Source organism: Miniopterus schreibersii, assembly GCF_964146895.1.
Source record: "Miniopterus schreibersii genome assembly, chromosome: 2".
Classification (NCBI taxonomy): Eukaryota; Metazoa; Chordata; class Mammalia; order Chiroptera; family Miniopteridae; genus Miniopterus; species Miniopterus schreibersii.
Genome location: NC_138102.1, coordinates 70,341,065 through 70,360,847, shown reverse-complemented (window position 1 = coordinate 70,360,847; position 19,783 = coordinate 70,341,065). Strand labels below are relative to the sequence as shown.

General features: G+C 38.2%; 1 protein-coding gene and 1 pseudogene across 2 annotated transcripts; one reads left to right on the top strand and one right to left on the bottom strand.

Moving 5' to 3' along the window:
* Nucleotides 1-440: 440 nt before the first annotated feature.
* On the top strand, nucleotides 441-5,561 carry KBTBD7 (kelch repeat and BTB domain containing 7). The gene is made up of 2 exons (XM_081127675.1): nucleotides 441-536; nucleotides 704-5,561. Exon 2 carries the CDS (start codon nucleotides 724-726, stop codon nucleotides 2,764-2,766), a length of 2,043 nt encoding a protein of 680 aa, XP_080983801.1. The 5' UTR covers nucleotides 441-536; nucleotides 704-723; the 3' UTR covers nucleotides 2,767-5,561.
* A 3,574-nt stretch (nucleotides 5,562-9,135) lies between these two features.
* On the bottom strand, nucleotides 9,136-9,606 carry LOC308553191 (ADP-ribosylation factor-like protein 2-binding protein pseudogene; annotated as a pseudogene). The gene has a single exon. The product of its transcript is annotated as an ADP-ribosylation factor-like protein 2-binding protein pseudogene (transcript).
* Nucleotides 9,607-19,783: the final 10,177 nt, after the last annotated feature.

Below are 19,783 nucleotides of genomic sequence, written 5' to 3'. Positions count from 1 at the left end.
TCTAAAAGGAAAGCTAACAATGTTTAAATCTTTATATGCTAGGCACGGTGTAAACACTTAATTTCCGTTCTAATCAACAAACATTTATTGAAGCTTCCTACATCCTAGGCAATTTATCTCAGTCCATCCAAACACAATCCTATGAGTACTATCCCTATTTTACAAAGAGGGAAACGTTCTCTTAAAGAGATCTTGTCACTAATGCATATTAAAATGGAGCAAAGCCAAAGCTAAGCCACCAGATCCTGGAGAATTACCGCTTTTCTGATTTTGTTAGTCAAAGCAGGCTGACCCAAGAAACCTCGCGATATTATTACTCAAACTACTACTCCCAACAGGCAAAGCGGCGTCAGCTCAGCAGCCTATGCGCGTGGGTCTGAGGGCCCCGGCGTGCCTCGAGGCGCGAAAGGCAGCCTGGGAGTCGCAGTTCAGGACGGCTGTCGGGACTGCCAGCGCGGCGGCGGCGGCTCCCTGGTGTCAGCCCGCGGGCAGTGACGGCGAGCTGAGGCAGAGAAAGGGCGCGGAACTGCGAACGGGTGAGTCAGGCACCCCCTACGCGATAAAGGGAGCGGCCCCGCTGCGTAGTGTGGAGTTAAGTAGGTGCGGCCCCTGCTGCGCGCTGTACCGTCGTTGCGACAGCGATAGCAGGGTGAGTGAGGAGGAGCCAGAGCCCGCTCCCAGCCTAACCCGTGCTCGCCCTCAGCTCCCGCCGCCATCTCCACCATGCAGTCCCGGGAAGACGCCCCCCGCTCTCGCCGCCTCGCCAGTCCCCGTGGTGTGAGGCGGCCTAAGAGGATTTCCAAACCCTCCGTTTCTGCTTTTTTCACGGGCCCAGAGGAGCTGAAGGACACGGCCCATTCTGCAGCCCTGCTGGCACAGCTCAAGTCCTTCTATGACTCTCGGCTGCTGTGTGATGTGACCATCGAGGTGGTGACGCCCGGCAGTGGGCCTGGCACAGGCCGCCTTTTTTCCTGCAACCGTAACGTGCTGGCTGCCGCATGTCCCTACTTCAAGAGCATGTTCACGGGCGGCATGTACGAGAGCCAGCAGGCGAATGTGACCATGCACGATGTGGATGCCGAGTCCTTCGAGGTGTTGGTCGAGTACTGCTACACAGGTCGCGTGTCCCTGAGTGAAGCCAACGTGCAGCGCCTTTACGCCGCCTCCGACATGTTACAGCTGGAGTATGTGCGGGAGGCCTGTGCCTCCTTCCTGGCCCGCCGCCTTGACCTGGCTAACTGCACCGCCATCCTCAAGTTCGCGGACGCCTTCGACCATCACAAGCTGCGATCCCAGGCGCAGTCCTTCATAGCCCACAACTTCAAACAGCTCAGCCGCATGGGTTCAGTCCAGGAGGAGACTCTGGCAGATCTGACCCTGGCCCAGCTGCAGGCTGTTTTGCGCCTGGATAGTCTAGATATCGAGAGTGAGCGGACAGTGTGTCACGTTGCGGTGCAGTGGTTGGAGGCGGCTCCCAAGGAGCGGGGTCCCAGCGCTGCAGAAGTCTTCAAGTGTGTCCGCTGGACACATTTCACTGATCAAGATCAGGATTACCTGGAAGGGCTGTTGACGAAGCCCATTGTGAAGAAGTACTGTCTTGACCTTATTGAAGGGGCCCTGCAGATGAGATATGGTGACATGTTATACAAGTCTGTGGTGCCAAAGCCAGACAGCAGCAGCAGCAGCTCTGTTGTATCCACAGCAGAAAATCCACCCCAGAGGCTGGGTATGTGTGCCAAGGAGATGGTGATCTTCTTTGGACATCTTCGAGATCCTTTTCTCTGCTATGACCCATACTCTGGGGACATTTACACAATGCCATCACCTTTGGCCAGCTTGGCTCACACTAAAACGATCACCTCCTCAGCTGTCTGTGTTTCTCCAGACCATGACATTTATCTAGCTGCCCAGCCCAGGAAACACCTCTGGGTGTATAAACCAGCTCAGAATAGTTGGCAGCAACTTGCAGATCGCTTGCTCTGTCGTGAAGGCATGGATGTGGCCTATCTCAATGGCTACATTTACATCTTGGGTGGGCGAGACCCAATTACTGGAATTAAGTTGAAGGAAGTGGAATGCTACAGTGTTCAGAGGAACCAGTGGGCACTGGTGGCTCCTGTACCCCATTCCTTCTATTCCTTTGAACTAATAGTGGTTCAGAACTACCTTTATGCTGTGAACAGTAAGCGCATGCTCTGCTATGATCCTAGCCACAATATGTGGTTGAACTGTGCTTCTCTTAAACGTAGTGACTTTCAGGAAGCCTGTGTCTTCAATGATGAGATCTATTGTATCTGTGACATCCCGGTCATGAAGGTCTATAACCCAGCCAGGGGAGAATGGCGGAGGATTAGTAATATTCCCTTGTTCTCAGAGATCCACAACTATCAGATTGTCAGTCATGGCCAAAAGTTGCTCCTCATCACTTCTACCACTCCACAGTGGAAAAAAAACAGGGTGACTGTGTATGAATATGATACTAGGGAAGACCAGTGGATTAATATAGGTACCATGTTAGGTCTTCTGCAGTTCGACTCTGGCTTTATTTGCCTCTGTGCTCGTGTTTATCCTTCTTGCCTTGAACCTGGTCAGAGTTTCATCACTGAGGAAGATGATGCACGAAGTGAGTCTAGTAATGATTGGGACTTAGATGGATTCAGTGAGCTGGACTCTGAGTCAGGAAGTTCAAGTTCTTTTTCTGATGATGAAGTCTGGGTGCAGGTTGCACCTCAGCGAAATGCACAGGGTCAGCAGGGTTCTTTGTAAATATTTTGAATCACTAAGATGTTTCTACTGCTATGTAATGTATTTAAAAAATATTCTTTTCCTAAAAAAAAAAATTGATTAGGACCGCAGATTTGGTTTAGAAAGGCTAATGTTTGAATTACTAATGTTAAAAATTTTAAACAGTCCATGAAATCAACCTATATAATAATTTACTATGTTAAAAGTCAAGATTAAAATATGCAAAAAAATGAACTATGTAATTCATTAGAATGCTTGGTGGTTTTTTTCATTGTTCAAATATTCATTGCACCAGTGAATTGTATTAATTAGTTGCACTGTTTACATTTTGGTTACCTAATATAGTCTTTTGTTAACTTTAATTCTATTTAGTGCCTGCCATAAGGAATTTAACTTTTTAATTTTTAGAATAGAAAATTAGACTAGAAACATGATAGGATTTTGAAGATTTATATTTTCCTTCAGAATAATGAAAGTAATAGATTTACCAAATTTTAAAGTATTATTTAGTATTCTAAGTTAATCTAGTTTGTTAAATTTGGTTTGGTTTTCTTCCCTTTTGCAAATGAAAAAAATTGAACATATAAAGCTTATTAAATAGTGATTTCATTTTGATATAGTGCAGAATAGAAAAGCCCACAGAAAGTAAAAAAAAATCAGGATTCCATGGTTTTAAAAAAATTTAGCCTCTGATTTTGAAATGTAAAATGTATTTTTGCTAAATGACCATTTTTCTATCTTAAAAAACATCCATTCTAGTAGAGTCACCAATTACTGAAACACCCTTCTAAACCAAAAACAAACAAAAAACCCAAGGTGATATGTAAGTTCATATTTTTCATATGCAACCTGATACATGCTTCATCAAATCAGAGAAACTATCCTTTTCACTAATCAAATCATTGAATAACGTAAATTTTGTCCATTGGTGACGCCTTGTCTTAAAAAGTTTATATGCTCTCCTAAAATATTTTGGCTGTATAGTTTTGGTGTTTGTCTTAGAGGATTCTTCAGCAGGAAGTGATTTATTCTTTACTGTGTTGTGAGGTAATTCTGGTTTTGAAAATATGTATAAGCTAAAAACAGTATTTTATTGAGATCAGTAGTTACTGTGTCCATCAACTATAAAATCAAGGGCCAGCAGAGAACTTTAAAACTTTTAAGCCGTGTATAGAACGGTTTTGTGTAGCATTGAAATATTCTGTCAGTTTTGTAAGTTACTATAAATGAGTATCAGTTTGAAGGTATTTTTGTATTAAAAGTTGACCGTTAAAGAACACAAGTGGATGATGGCATTTGGGGCCAATAGTGAAAGTATATTTCCTTTAAAATATTTCCCTAAGCAGTGATATACATGGTTATTTTATTAGGGTATTTATATCTGTTCTGTATTTCTCTGTGAACCAATGTTCTAGTCTTTGTTTTTTTTATTTTTATTTATTTATTTTTTTGTATCACCATGATGTGAGGGGAAGGCCAGAAATAGAAACTAAATTGCACAAAATTGACATGTTAAATACAAGAACATATAGGTGCTTACCTTTTAAGAGGGTCTGTAAATACATAAGGTTTTCATAATACCTATACATGGTAAATGGTGTACATATACAGATGCTTATGGTCCATAAATTTTTTTATACCACTTAGAATTATCTTGGATCTTTGTTCAATAACAGGCTAATTCCTTTTCTCTGTTAATTCTCTAGTGACCAAATACTAACATTTATTATACCCTGGTGGAGTACTGAGGAGTGTGCTCTGGGATGGGGAATTGAATTTTGAATGAAAAAAAAGAGGGAAAGAAAAGTATTAAAACAAAACAACACACAATGTTGTTTTCTTAGCCATTTTGATTGGCCATTTGAAGACCCCACAAGACATTCCTGCTTAACATTATTTCTAGTGAAATAAAGCAAACATGTTTTAGTGGCCTAAGGCTAACTTTTGTTCCATTGATAACAGGGATGGTATAAGCACTGCTTTTAACAGAAAAGCGAGTTCTCTAGAGTGTTATTTTTTTGGCCAACTTTTTTTCACCCGTAACTTCTGTTGATACCTTTTTGTTTTATAAGGTTGAAATAGGACAATGCTTATCTCAACCATATTATTCATCTGCAGAATTAAGGTATGCAACCAATTGATAAAAGACAAATCTTTTAAGTTGTCATTCTCAACTTTTAAGTTAGGTATAAGCTAATTAGTAGTAATATATTGGTTTACAAAGAGGTTTTCTTGGGAAGGATTTTGGTTTCGTGATGTGTTTGTGAATTAGGGAATAGATGTTAATCATTATTTTAAAGATAAGTGATTTGTACATGGTTAGTTACAAATAAAACTGGCACTAGAACCCGGGCCATTTGATCTCTTAATTTAGTGTTTCTGCTAAATGTGTGAAACCCTTACTTACACATTGAGTGACACAACTAGAATGATGAAATCCCTTCCTGACAGGAAAGCACCTTTATCTCAGTATGCATTTAATTGGCACACTTTTAAACAAATGCTCAATATAATGTCATTTTCAGGGCTTCTATTTGTAAGATCTAGAATGATCTTAATGTTTTGTATCTGTGTGCCTCTAGTTCAAAAACCTTAGAGAATCCCAAATTATTTCAGTACTTTAAAAATTCAAATGATAAGTGGCTTTGGAGTTTTCAAAAGGGTAAAAGACTACTTTTAGCAAATAACTTGTTTAATTTGGGTTTAGTATTAAATTTAAGTTATAGTTTGCTACTAACTGCTCATTAAACTAGGGACTACTGTTTGCCTGAAATTATTTAAGTGTAATTTTAGTTTATAACTCATTCATCATGTTAAACTTCAAAAGAAAATTTACTTGTCTTTGTCCTTTTTTAAAATATATATATATATTTATTGATTTAGAGGGAAAGAAACATCGATGTGAGAGAGAAACATCAACTGGTTGCCTCCTTTATGCATCCCAACCAGGGATCAAACCAACCCACAGTCTGGGCATGTGCCCTGACTGGGAATTTGAACTGACGGCCCTTCACTGCATGGGATGACACTCAACCAGCTGAGCCACACTGGCCAGGGCTAACGTTTACTTGTCTTTGAAATTGTAAAGTGTGATATGTAGACTACAGTCTGCTTTAGATATGAACTCCTGGAGTCAATTTATGTTGCATGCTTCTTAGCTGTTTTACTTTGCCTCTGTCCTATCATGTATCTCCTGTAGCTTTTCTTTCTTTCTTTTTTGATTTTAATAACCTATTTTATTTAACCCAATCTATCAAAAATATTATTTCAAAAGTAATCAATACTGTTAAAAGTGATATATTTTACATTCTTTTTTCATACAAAGTCTGAAACTCTGTATTTCACATGTACAGTAGCACACTTCATTTTGCACGAGCATGTTTTAATAGCTATTTGTGGCTACTGTATAAGACAGTACAGACCTAGATTTTTGTGACTTTCCCCTAAAACTGAAATCATTTCTCAGTCTAGGGACCCTGAGGTGCTGGCCCATAGAGATCTCTCATAACCTCTTAAAAATTTCAACACCTTTTCATCATTACAACTTTAGAAGAGTATTCATTAAAGCAAATGTGATAAATATGAAAGCATTAAGAGGCAAAATTACTTCTAGAAAATATGACTACCAATCTTAAGAGAATTAATTGATAAGCTATTTTAGAACCATTGAGATGGTTAAATATATACAAAACAGTTTTTTTTTTTAATATATCGATTTCAGAGAGAGGGAGGGAGAGGGAGAGAAAGAGAAACGTCAATGATGAGAGAGTCATTGATCGGCTGCCTCCTGCACACCCCCTGCTGGGGATTGAGCCTGCAACCCTGGCATGTACCCTGACTGGGAATCGAACCGTGATCTCCTGGATCTAGGTTGATGCTCAACCACTGAGCCACGCCCGGCCGGGCAAACCAGTTGTTTAATGGAAAAAAAGGGTATACAGAAGCTGCCAAGTCTGAGAGTACCAGATAGGCAATAGGTTTTGTGCCCTCTCCTTGACTTTGGGCCATTTAGTCACCCCATCTATTCCATCATCTCCTGTTCCTCATTTTTTCAACCTTGTGGACTAAACATTGTCCAAGACACTGGGGAACAGATACTGTTGCATACCATTCCCTCCATTTTTGAGACATTTTCTGAGAAACTATCCTACTGTGGGCAGTCACCTGTCTCCAGTGGAATCAACTTTTTATATTCTCACCTCCAAAGCAATTTTAGCTGCTTGTAACCATATCTTTTTCTTTTAAATTTTACTCACAGTACAAAAGTATTTAATAGGTGCCACATCAGTACAGAAAACATAGCCAATAGTTTATCCTTTAAAACCAGAGCAGTCAAGTGAAAAGTCAGTACAGATTTTTTTTTTTTTTTTAAGGAAACATATTTTATTATGATTTCCCTACAAGTTATCTTCCCATTTGCTTTGAAGATTTTGTTGTCACAAATGATGACATTTGCGGTCTTCCTGTAAGAGGGTCTTCATGAGGGAAAGTGAAAGTTGATGACCTTGTGCATTCTGAAGCAGGGCTAAAGAAGTAGCCCTAAGTTTACTGATCTATAGGAAGCTAAGATGAAGATCAGAGAGCTTCTTGAGAATGATCTGTGGGCAGTGGCAGTCAACTCAGATTCTTATTTTTACTTAAAAAAATAAAAATCTAAGGTACACATTGGGAATTAAATTACTATTTTTTTTCTTTCTAGAGATGTGACATCCATGGTTTCTGGTTAGTAATGTTCTTCAAACATACTAAGCCAGCAATTTTCAACCTTTTTCACCTCTTTGCACACATAAACTAATTACTAAAATTCTGCAGTACAACAAAAAATATATTTTTTGCCAATCTGACAAAAAATAGGTATGTGTATATATATATTTTTTTTACTTTTTTTTAAACATGCCTTTATAGATTTCAGAGAGAGGCAGGGAGAGGGAGAGAGAGATAGAAACATCAGTGATGCGGTTCATCATTGATTGGCCGCTTCCTGCACACCCCCTACTGGGGCTTGAGCCCGAAACTCAGGCATGTGCCCTGGCTGGGAATCGAACCGTGATCTCCTGGATCCTAGGTCGATGTTAAACCACTGAGCCACGCCCAGCTGGGCTAGGTATAATTTTTTTATTCATTCACACTGGGCGGCTATTGTGTTGGCTGTTGTAATTTTTTTTTCATTTGATAAACTAAGGGAAAAGAGGTCAATGCCCTTGACTAAATAGTGAGGTATCGCATATTTTAAAAATTCTTGTGGCATACAAGCATGTTGCAGCACACTGGTTGAAAATCGCCATGCTAAGCATATGTACTAAATCAAAGCAGACAGATGAGTAGAGAAGTTGTTTACTATCTCCTATTCCTGCTGAGTTAGGCCAGTAGAACATGTCTTGATAGGAAGATTTTGTCAGGAAGAATTGCAGAACCCCTACCCCAACAGAAAACCTAATAAACTGATTTATACAGAAAGGGTTTTAAGCAAACCCACACAACACTTAACATGCTCTAAGTAAAGGAGAAAATGATAACTTTTGTCTACTTCCAGCATAAGGACACATTCACTGGTGCCCAGTAAAATAGGAGCGCCAACATAGAAAGCATTTTGCTTTTATAGCACTAACAAAAAACACAGCATATACTACTTTGATCTTTAAGGAGGTAATCGTGAAAGTCCCACTATTACATCCACTTAGGTTAGCCTGAGTATTCATCTATAAAAATATTTTTTCAAAAATGCTTAAAAGAAAGTTCTAAATACAGCGGGTCTTCATCAGGAGCAGCAGAAGACATGGAGATACAGGGACTGCAAGTGCAAGACTAGGAATTAATTTTCACATGTAGCTTTTAGGTAAAGGACATCTTTCACTTGATGCCTACAGCCAAGACTATGGCAATTGGAGCTCCAGAAATCTCAAGACAGGCCACTGGCTTGTGCCCTAGATAAATACTCCTGAACAGTAAAAACCCCATTGAGGCTGGAGGACTGAAACTTGGATGCATGGAAAAAGCTGTAAGTGCACAAACAGATTCATGCAAAGTCTGCTGGGACAAAGAGGGCTGGTCACCGTGGGTGCTGACATACCAACATCTGCGCTGGGGAAGGCCCCCCAGGTGGAATGCTGAGTGTGGACTTGCTCCAGAGGAGCCTGACTCAGAAGCTGCTAAAAGAGGCATCTACTTGGGGAGAAGTATCAAGGTTACTGAGCATAAGGTTTTTCTGGAGAAATAGGTCCCAGGAGGGTCAGGTAATTTTTTTTTTTTTTTGGATCCATCAAAACTTACTGAAGAGTTGCAGAACAGAGCCAGTCTTTCCAAGATCTATCCTTTTGCCATGGGCTGAAATCTCTCCCAGTATACTGGGCTGCTAATGTCCAGAACAATCTCATTGCCTAGAGATGGGACCTAGGGCCACAGATTGTTCTGCAAAGCTGGCACAGGGGATAATTTACACAATGAAATCACCACCAAACTACTGCTTGAGTCCAGTCCCCAGCCTTTTTCTGTTCTGTAGTCCAGAAACATTTCTTTAAGTGCCAGAAAATCAGTAAACATGAGCAGCACGTCAAATACGTCACCAGCTACTTCACCTTTATGGTGCTGTGATATTGTGAAAGCCACCATGTTAAACCCAGGAGTCTGCTCCTGCAGCTGTTCTTCAATATACTTTTCTATCAAAGAAATATATTTGTTAAAAATAGGTGTGTAGGTGAGCTTATTCTCTTCTCTGTCTTCAAACTCCTAGTAGTACTTGTCTGTAAAATTTCTCTAATAACTGAAACTCATCATCCATGATAATGTCCTCTAAATAATCAACCACAGCATCAAATTCTGCATCAGAGGCAGAAGAGAAAGCCTGAAGAAGCTCTTTTCCTCTAGGGCAGCGATTTTCCACCTGTGTGCTTCAATACCTATGTAGTCAGGGGCACTGACCTTTTTTCCCTTAGGTTGTCAAATGAAAAAATGACAACAGCCAACACAACAATAGCTGTCCAGTGCGAATGCCCAGTCTTGAACCATAATATATAGGTCATATAGTGGAGTTGCATTATTGATCACATAGTATGATATGGTTGTGTCTGATTGGTTAACTCTTGGTATCAGAAATCCTTATATACAAGTATAGGCACCTGATTTTTTTTTTAAGTTACTTTGGAGCAAATGGTAGATCGTTATTATTATTATTGTAAATCAATCAAAATTCTATCTTTTTGGTGAGAGTGTTGAAAAATATATCCTTTAGTGTGCCCCCAAATTTTAGTAATTAGTTTATATGTGCCATGAGATGAAAAAAGTTGAAAGTTGCTGCTCTAGGGCATCCGTCACCTACATCTGTTGGCCTTCTACCTGGTCTGCGTGTGGGTTCCAACTTCCATTCTGCTTCACAGGATCCCAGCCAGCAAAGGGGAGGCCTGGCCACCACGGAAAGCAGGCTCCCAGCTCAGCCTGGTCAGAGCCTGACGCTAGGCCCTGGCCTGAGGCCCCCTGGCTGCAGCCACACCACCGACAGCCAGGCCTCTGCGCAAGCTGGGCTGCATTGCAGCGCTAGTTACTCACATCAACTATATCTTAATCAGGAATATATGTGGGGAAGTGGCAAATGCTTCCTTAATTCTGGGGAAACTAGCAAATAGCAATGGTTCAGAGTCTCAATGATATGGCTTCTTTTGTACAGAGAAGATATTATAGGGCAATGTTCCTCTTAAATGGTTTGAATTTCTGTATGTTGTTCTTGTCACTAGGTAATTCTTGATTTTTTGTCAATAAGAGTAATAGAATATTAGAGCCTAGTTTTCTCATCTAAACCCAAAGAACTTTAAGTAACATGCCAATGATCACATTGCTAGTTATTAGCAAAATCGGAATTACAACTGTTTTCTGTCTCTGAATCCGGGAACTTTTTAGTATGCCCTTTGCCTCCTGTATAGCATTTATGATGAAATCTATGCCATTTTTTCAGTGTGAACACCATCTCAAACATGGAACTTGGAAAGTAAAATTTTTGTTGATCTGCTTGAACTTTATTTGGCCCTCCAATCTAGTAATGCACCTTAGGGCACTGAGTCTGGAATTACTGCACTGCTTACCAAGAACTCTGAATAAAGGGAGGCCCAGACTTGAAGCAAAGCCATCTTAGTACAGTTGAGAAAGGAAATAAAAAATTGGTTTTAGTTAAAAATAAAACCCAAGAAAACCTCCATAATCAAATTATGATTTTTCACATATTAAAATATAGTATTCTTTTTAGTATTATGCTTATATTTTTAGTATTGTATTATTTATACTATTTGTATTTTTAGTATTATATTTTGATCCTTTCAGTTTAGATAAAGTAATCTCTAAATCAGAGCATTGAGCTAACTTAATAAATATAAAATTGTTCTTATTTAAATTCAGTTATGATATTAAATATGTCAAAATAATAAGGTATACTTTCTCAAATACTACCTCTGTTCTGTAACTCACCAAATACCAGTTGAATGTAGATTTAAGGAGTAATAAAATTGCCTCTAAATTTGAATCAATTTGCATAGTATTGTACCTCTAATTTAAAGAAATGATCATGTCATATTTTATTTCAAAATGCAATCTAAACTTATCAATAGTCTGCACATTATTGTGAAGTTTTGAATTATAGCTGGAATCAACCTTAGAGTTGCTATATGATATAATAATGCTTGAGGTCTCTGAAATGTCAGCGATTCATCATACAGTCAGTTCTGATTTTCTAGGAACTCAGGTCTTTTTATCCCCCCATGTTAGCTATCTACTGGTTCTGTGAATGTTCAAGAGAAGAGAACTGGTATCAGTCAACTGTATTGCTTGTCAAGAGACTCAGAAGATTTGGGGAAAGGTGAGGCACAACCCAGTGTTTAAAATAAGATGGGTTCCTACTCACTTTTCTGCATATGTTTTTCCAGTTTTCCCAACCTCACTTGTGGAAAAGAATATCCTTTTCCCATTTGGTATTCTTGGCTCCCTTGTAAAATATTTGTTCACCACGTATGTGGGGGTTTATTTCTGGGCTCTCTATTCTGTTCCACTGATCTATATGTCTATTTTTATGCCAGTACATACTGTTTTAATTACTATAGCCTTGTAATATAGTTTGAAATCAGGAAGTGTGCTTACACCACTCACAGAAATTAACTTGAAATGGATTAAACACTTAAACATAAGCCCTGATACCATAAAACTCCTAGAAGAAACATAGGAAAGCAGCTCCCTTGACATTGGTCTTTTTCTTTTTTAATCCTCATCTGAGGATATTTTTTCCATTGCTTTTCAGAGAGAGTAGAGGGAGGGAGGGGGAGAGAAAGAGAGAAACATCGATGCGAGAGAGACACATCGATTGATTGCCTCCCATACTCGCCTCCAGCGGTGCTGGGGGTCAAGCCTGCAACTGAGGTACGGGCCCTTGGCCAGAATTAAACCCGGGACCCCTCAGTCCTCAGGCTGACACTCTAACCACTGAGCAAAACTGCCTAGGCTCCTTGACATTGGTCTTGGCAACGATTTATTTTGGATATGACACCAAAAACACAAGCAATAAAAGCAAAAATAAACAAGTGGGACTACAAACTAAAAAGCTTCTGCATAACAGAATGAAAAGGCAACCTGTGAAATGGGAAAATATTTGCAAACCGTGTATCTGATAAGGGGTTAATATCCAAAGTATATCAAGAACTCATTCAACTCAGTAACAAAAAACAAGCAATCCAATTAAAAAAATGGGTAGAGGAACTGAATAGACCTTTTTTCCAAAGAAGACATCTAAATGGCCAACAGGTACATGAAAAGACACTCAACATCACTAATTATCAGGAATGGCTGTCATCGAGAAAATGAGATAAGTGTTGGCGAGGATGTGGAGAAAAGGGAACCCTTGTATACTGTTGATGGAATATAAATTGGTTCAGCCACTATGGAAAACATTATGGAGAGTCCTTAAAAAATTAAATATAGAACTTCCATATGATCCATCAGTCTCACTTCAGGGTATATATTGAAAGGAAATTAGAACAGGTTATTGAAAAGATATCTGCAACCCCATGTTCATTACAGCATAATTTACAATAGTAGCCAAGATATGGCAACAACCTAAGCATCTGTCAACAGAAGGATGGATAAAAAGATGAACATATACACGATGGAATATTATTCAGCCATGAGAAAGAAGAAAATTCTGCCGCTTGTGACTACAGTAAAGGACCTTGAGAACATTATGCTGAGATAAAACAGAGAAGAGACAAACACTGTATGGTATCACTTATATGTGGAATCTGAAAAAGCCGAACTAGTCACCTCACCTCTATGAAATTTTATGTTTCAGAAAGGGATGCCTCACAAAAGTAAGGCTACATAACAACATTCCGGCATTTTCTGTGCCTGAATTATTTTTGCAGTGGTATGTGAATGTAATCTACTCAACACCTCAAAGTCCAGCTCATTAACCATAGTAATCTACTGAAAACTTAGTTGCTTGCCCAGTTCTTATGCTGACTTCACATTAATCAGGCTATCCTCGTATATTTGAGATACACATACAGTATCTTTTGTGTGTTTGTGAAAGCCTCAAAATAGCTGCAGAATATTTTGAATAATTGCTTCTTTCAACTGTGTGATATAATTTTCATAATTATAATTTCCATTATGAACAATGATATTTTTTTTGCTTCATTTTTAAAAAAATTTTGAGATTATTGCCCTGGCCAGCGTGGCTCAGTTGGTTGAGCGTCATCCCATGCACCAAAAGGTTGGTGGTTCGATTCCCTGTCAGGGCACATGCCCAGGCTGTGGGCCTATTGATGTTCTCTCACATCCGTGTTTCTCTCTCTCCCCCTCCCTCCCTTCCTCTCTCTCTCTAAAGTAAAAAATAATAATAATTTTGAGATGATTGTACATTCACATGCAGTTATAAGTAATAATTCAGAGAAATCTCATAAACTCTTCATCCAGGGTCCCCCAATGATAACATCTTGCTTCATTATTGTACAATATCACAACTAAGAAATTGACATTGCTACAAATCATTGGCATTCATATACATATTACCACTTCTACATGCACTCATTGGTGTGTGTATATTTAATCCTATGAAATTAGAATATCAGTACAATTAAGATACAAAACAGTTCTAACACAAATAACTTATGGCTATGCTTTTTTAACCACAGCTGCCTTCTTTACATCTCTAGCCCTTGTCAACCCATGGTTTGTAATCCTAATTATTTTATTTAAAGAATATTATTTATTGAATCATACAGTATATAACCTTTTGAAATTTATCCAAGTTATCTTGTGTATCAATAATTCTGGATGTAGACACTTGTGAGTGGTCCAGTAACAACCCCCTAAATATATGCTCCTTAAAAACAATGACAACACCAGCAAAAATTCTCAAAATAAATGTAGTAGAACTTTGGAAATTAACCAAAGGCTGGCAACATTCCAGAAAGTGTTTAATAAAAAACAAAAACAAAAAAACCCTGAATCTCCAGCTCCATGGGAGCCTGGAAATTCAGTAGTTTTGCAACTACCTATAGTAACTGTGAAAAAGAGCAGGTTAGCAGTCACTGGAGGGGACAGGATGGACTTGGAGTTCTCCAAACGCCCGTTCTCCGGAGAACGGAGAATTGTCAGCTACCACTCCCAGGTATGTATTTGCCCAAGAGAATTGAAAACATATCCAGAAAAAAATTTGCACACAAATGTTTTGACCTGTCTGATAGCTAATTTAAAAGCTCCATTATCGGGACTTTTCTTTATTTGACCTATTTCATAATACACTCTATGAAAACAGCTTGACATACAAGGCATTTGTGGGGTGGGGGGGAATTAGTGGCACAAAAACAACGAAAACAGATAAATTGGACTTAATCAAAATTAAACTTTTGTGTTTTATATGATATCAGTAAAAGGAAGAGACAACCCATGCAAAGGAGGAAAATATTGGCAGATAATATATCTGATAAGGGACTTGTATCTAGAGTATGTAAAAACTCATATAATTCAATAATAAAAATACAAAAAACCCAATTGACAATGGAGAAAGGATCTGTACAAACATTTTCCCAAAGAAGATATACAAATGTTCATCAAACACATGAAAAGATACTCAACATCAGTAGTCTTTAGGGAAATAAAAATCAAAACCACAATGTGATACCACTTTACACCCACTTGGATTACTATATTCAAAAACAAAACAAAAACAACAACAAATAACAAGTGTTGGCAAGGATATGGCAAAACTGAAACCTTTGTACCCTGCTGGTGGGGAATGTAAAAAGGTGTAGTTGCTTTGGAAAACAGTTTGCAGTTCCTCAAAACATTAAACAGAGCTACCACTCCCAGGTATGTATATGCCCAAGAGAATTGAAAACATATGTCCAGAAAAAAACTGGCACACAAATGTTCATAGCAGTAATATTCATAACAAACAAGTAAAAAACAAACAAAAACCAAGTGCCCATCAACTGATAAATGGAATGAAACACTGTCAGTATCAGTGCAATAGAATATTTGGCCTTAAAAAGGAATAGAATTCTTATACATGCTACAACATGGATGAATGTTGAAAACATGATTTAAGTGAAAGAAGCCAGTCACAGAAGAACACATATTGTATAATGAATATGTGTTGTTCTGTGTGAAATATCCAGAATAGGCAAACCTATAGAGACAGAAAGTAGATTAGTGGTTACCAAAGCCTGGGAGGGTTAGGAGGAAACAGATAGTGACTGCTAGTAGGTATGGAGTTTCTTTGGGGACGATGAAAATGTTTTGGATTTAGTGGTGATTGTTGTACAACATCTGGATAGTTTGATATGAAACAGTACCCATTAAAAAACTACAAACATGCCCTAGCTAGTTTGGCTCAGTGGTTAGAGCATCTTTCTGTGGACCGAAGTGTTTGATTCTGGCTAAGGGCACGGGCCTCGGTTGCAGGCTGGATCCCCAGCCCTGGTCGGGGCACTTGCAGGAGGCAGCCAATCGATGTGTCTCTCTCACATCAATGTTTCTCTCTCTTTCCCTCTCACTCTCACTCTCTCTCGCTCTCTTTCTCTCTCCCCCTTCCACTCTCTCTGAAAAGCAATGGAAAAAATATCCTCAAGTGAGAATTAAAAAAACCCAAAAACCACAATCCTTATTTTCATTTTGAATCCAGCCAGTTCAAGAGGAATTCAGCCAGAACAAGAAGAGGAAGAGGAAGAGGAAGAGGAAGAGGAAGAGGAAGAGGAAGAGGAGGAGGAGGAGAAGGAGAAGAAGAAGAAGAAGAAGAAGAAGAAGAAGAAGAAGAAGAAGAAGAAGAGGAGGAGGAGGAGGAGAAGGAGGAGGAGGAGGAGGAGGAGGAGGCGGCGGAGGAGGAGGAGGAGGAGGAGGAAGGAAAGGAAGAGGAGGAGGGGGGAGGAGGAGGAGCCGCCCAGCTGGTGTGGCTCAGCGGTTGAGCATCAACCTAGGATCCAGGAGATTGAGGTTCGATTCCCGGTCAGGGCACATGCCCGGGTTTTGGGCTCGATCCCCAGTCGGGGACGTGCAGGAGGCAGCCGATCATTGACGACACTCTCATCATTGATGTTTCCATCTTTCTCTCTCCCTTCCTCTTTCTGAAATCAATAAAAATATATTAAAAAAAAATAATAATGATAATAATGCTTCAGTTAGTTTTTTTAAAAATTATTTTTATTAATAAAGACTATAAGACTTCATTCATTCTTTACTCCACTTTACTAAAGCTCATATACCCTTAAAGTCAAGATTTATGACATATCCATATTCTATACTGGAACAACTGTTCTCTGCTTTGTCCAGTATCAGAGCCCATTGTTTGACTGCCTGCAGGGCCTTTCTCACATGCTGGAATTCTTTAGTGCATTGATTTATTTACTCAGTATTATTACCTGTCTCCTCCACTAGAATGTGCACTCCATCATAAAAGGGACCATGTCTATCTTTTTCACCAGTTCCTAGCATAGTGCCAGACATGGAGTCGGTACTTGTGAAAGAAGAAATAAATTAATGTATTTGGTGTTTGTTTGCATTTTTATAACAAATGCCTGCATTTATAGATGTCATCATTTGATGAGTTATCTGCTTTGAGGGAGATCTATTATTGTACCTTTTTTTCCTGGTTGTTATAGCAACCCACTGGTCTCCAGAGCTACAAGATAATTCTGATGCACTCATTTTCCCAGAAAACCACAGTATTTTCCATTATGAAATAATGATGCTATTACAAATCACATTTTTCACACAATAAAGGGGGCATTGAGAGGTTTTCTCTTTATCTTTTATGAAGATGGCAGAGAATTAGAAAGGAAATCTTTTCAAACCAGTAAATGCTAGGAAAAACAAAACAGTATGACACACATTTCCACTCCTAACCTTTTCATATTTCCTCCAAGTATACCTTTCCACAAACATCTGTGAATTTGTTTGGGTTTTTTATCCAAGCTTTTATGGAAGTTTTGAGTGGTAATTGTTTAAAAACAAGCTCTAAAGAGCTTTGTTACACCCTATATATTTTCTCCTCATACATTGTCTATTGTTTAAATTTTCATGTTAAATTAGCAAACGATAAAAGTTGAGATTTTCACTGAAAAGGCCCAATATAAGACACCTCTATCCCTCCTCCCCACTCTCACATTTTAGGGAAAGGACTTGATAAAGGTTTTATTAAACTGGGTTTGTCATCATAGAATACTCATTATTATCAGTTTAATAAAACAGGTTTATCTGGGCCGTTCAACCAACCATGAATGTAGTTTTTAAAAGGCAGAGTGTATTTTCTAATGATGGATACATTCATGCTATGCTGTATTTTCTCTTCTGTAGGTTTTGGCCCCATGTACTAGGGAGAGTCAGGCACCATCCAGTTCCAAGGTAGATCCTATAATAAATACTCCCCTATACCCTTTCTCTGTGCAGTTCTGAATGCTTTTCTCATACATAGGGTTGTAATACCCACTAGTAAGCAGTACCATTATCTTATCTAAAAAAAGTTATATTGCAGTTAGCTTATGTCTTGGGCTTTGACATTATAGAACAGAAAAATACAATAACAGAAATAAAACAACTGCTCTACTGGATGGGCCAAATTGTAGAATGGAGATGACAGAGGATCAATAGAATTCACCCAATCTGAAGAACAGAGAGGAAAATGAAGTAGGAAAAAATAAACAGAGCCTCAGGGACCTGTGGGATGATAATAAAATAACCAACATTTATATCACTGAAGTCCTATGGGAGGAGAAAGAGAGTGGGATTGAAAGAATATTTGGAGAAATAATTGCTGAGAACTTCTCAAATTTGTTGAAATACATAAACCTACAGATTCAAGAAGCTGAGCAAAACCTAGATGGGATAAACCTTAAAAATATCTATTCAAAGACACATCATGTGTTCTCTTTAGTATCACATATACTAAAACTGGAATGATACAGAGATTAGCAGGGCCCTGCGCAAGGATGACACCCAAATTCGTGAAGCATTCTATATTTTTCAGTGATTGGCCTACTCTGTTCTAACTTGGGGTTATTTAAGTAAATTTGCAAATTAAAAATAAAAGACATAATAATTAAAGTACTTGAAGCTAAGACAAAGAAAAAATCTTGAAGGAAACCAGAGAGAAATGACAAACCATTACCTTTAGGATAACATCGATTTGAATAACAGTGTATTTCTCATCTGAAACTATGAAGGACAGAAGGAAGAACTACCAACTGCAAAGCCCACATCCAGCAAAACTGCCCTCCAGGAATGAAGGGGAAATAAGGACAGATGAATAAAAGTAAAAAAATTTGTTGCTAGTAGACCTATATTTAAAGATTACAAATGATATGGTAAAAGAAATTACCTTGTCTATTAGGAAGGAAGATGGAACAACTGAAAGAGCAGAAACATGAGTACATACAAAAGTATGTCTTGTTAATCATACAATGGTATATTTTATAAATCATGTTTGATGGTTGAAACAAAAAGAACACTGTCTAATATTCAAGATAATAATGATTAAATATAGGGAAGGTAAAGAGACCTATAGGGAAGTAGGGTTTTCACACTTATCTCAAAATGGTAAAATGTTGATTATAGTAGACTGTGGTAAGTCAGTAGGTATATTTTAATACCAAAGCAACTGCTAAAAACTATACAAAGAGATGCACTCAAAAATATTACAAATAAATACATACTAATCCCTGCAAATGTTTAAGTAACCCACAAGAAGGCAAGAAAGGGAAAAAATGGAACAAAAAGAGAAAACAAAGAGAAAATAAATAATGGGTAACATAAAGGCTAGCATACTGATAATGACATTAACTGTAGGTGGTCTAAAAACACTAATCAAAAGAGGAAGATAAAAGAGTGGATTTAAAAGATAACCCAATCTATTGTTCTTAAAAAAAAAACTCATTTGAAATTCAGTGATATAAGTAGGTTAAAATAAAAGGATGGAAATAGGTATACTATGCAAATACTAATTTTTAAAAACCAAGAAAGACTATGTTAATGTCTGAGAGTAGACTTCAGAGCAAAGAAAATCATTAAAGTGGAGTTGAGATGACAAAGGAAGACATTAAATAATAATAACATCAACGGACTAAGAAGACATAATGTCCTCAAATGTGTATCTACCAAACAACAGAACCTTAAAATACATGAAACAAAAACTGATAGAGCTGAAAGGGAAAATAGACCGCTCCATAGTCATTACTGGGGAATGCAACATGACCTCTTAGCAACTGATATAATTAATAGAAAATCAACAAGGACATAGGAGATTTGACTATCACTCCATTAAATAATAACAATATACACATTTCTTTTCATTTGCCCATGGAACATTCACCAAGATATACCATATCCTGTACGTAAAACAAACTCGAACAAATGCAAAATAATTGTTATCACCTGGTGTATGTTTTCTGATCATATTGGAATCAAACTAGAAATCAAAAATAGAATCACAATTTAAAAAGTATCTAAACACACAGAAATTAAACAATATAATTTAAAATAATCCATGCAAAAGAAAACAAGGAAGTATATGACT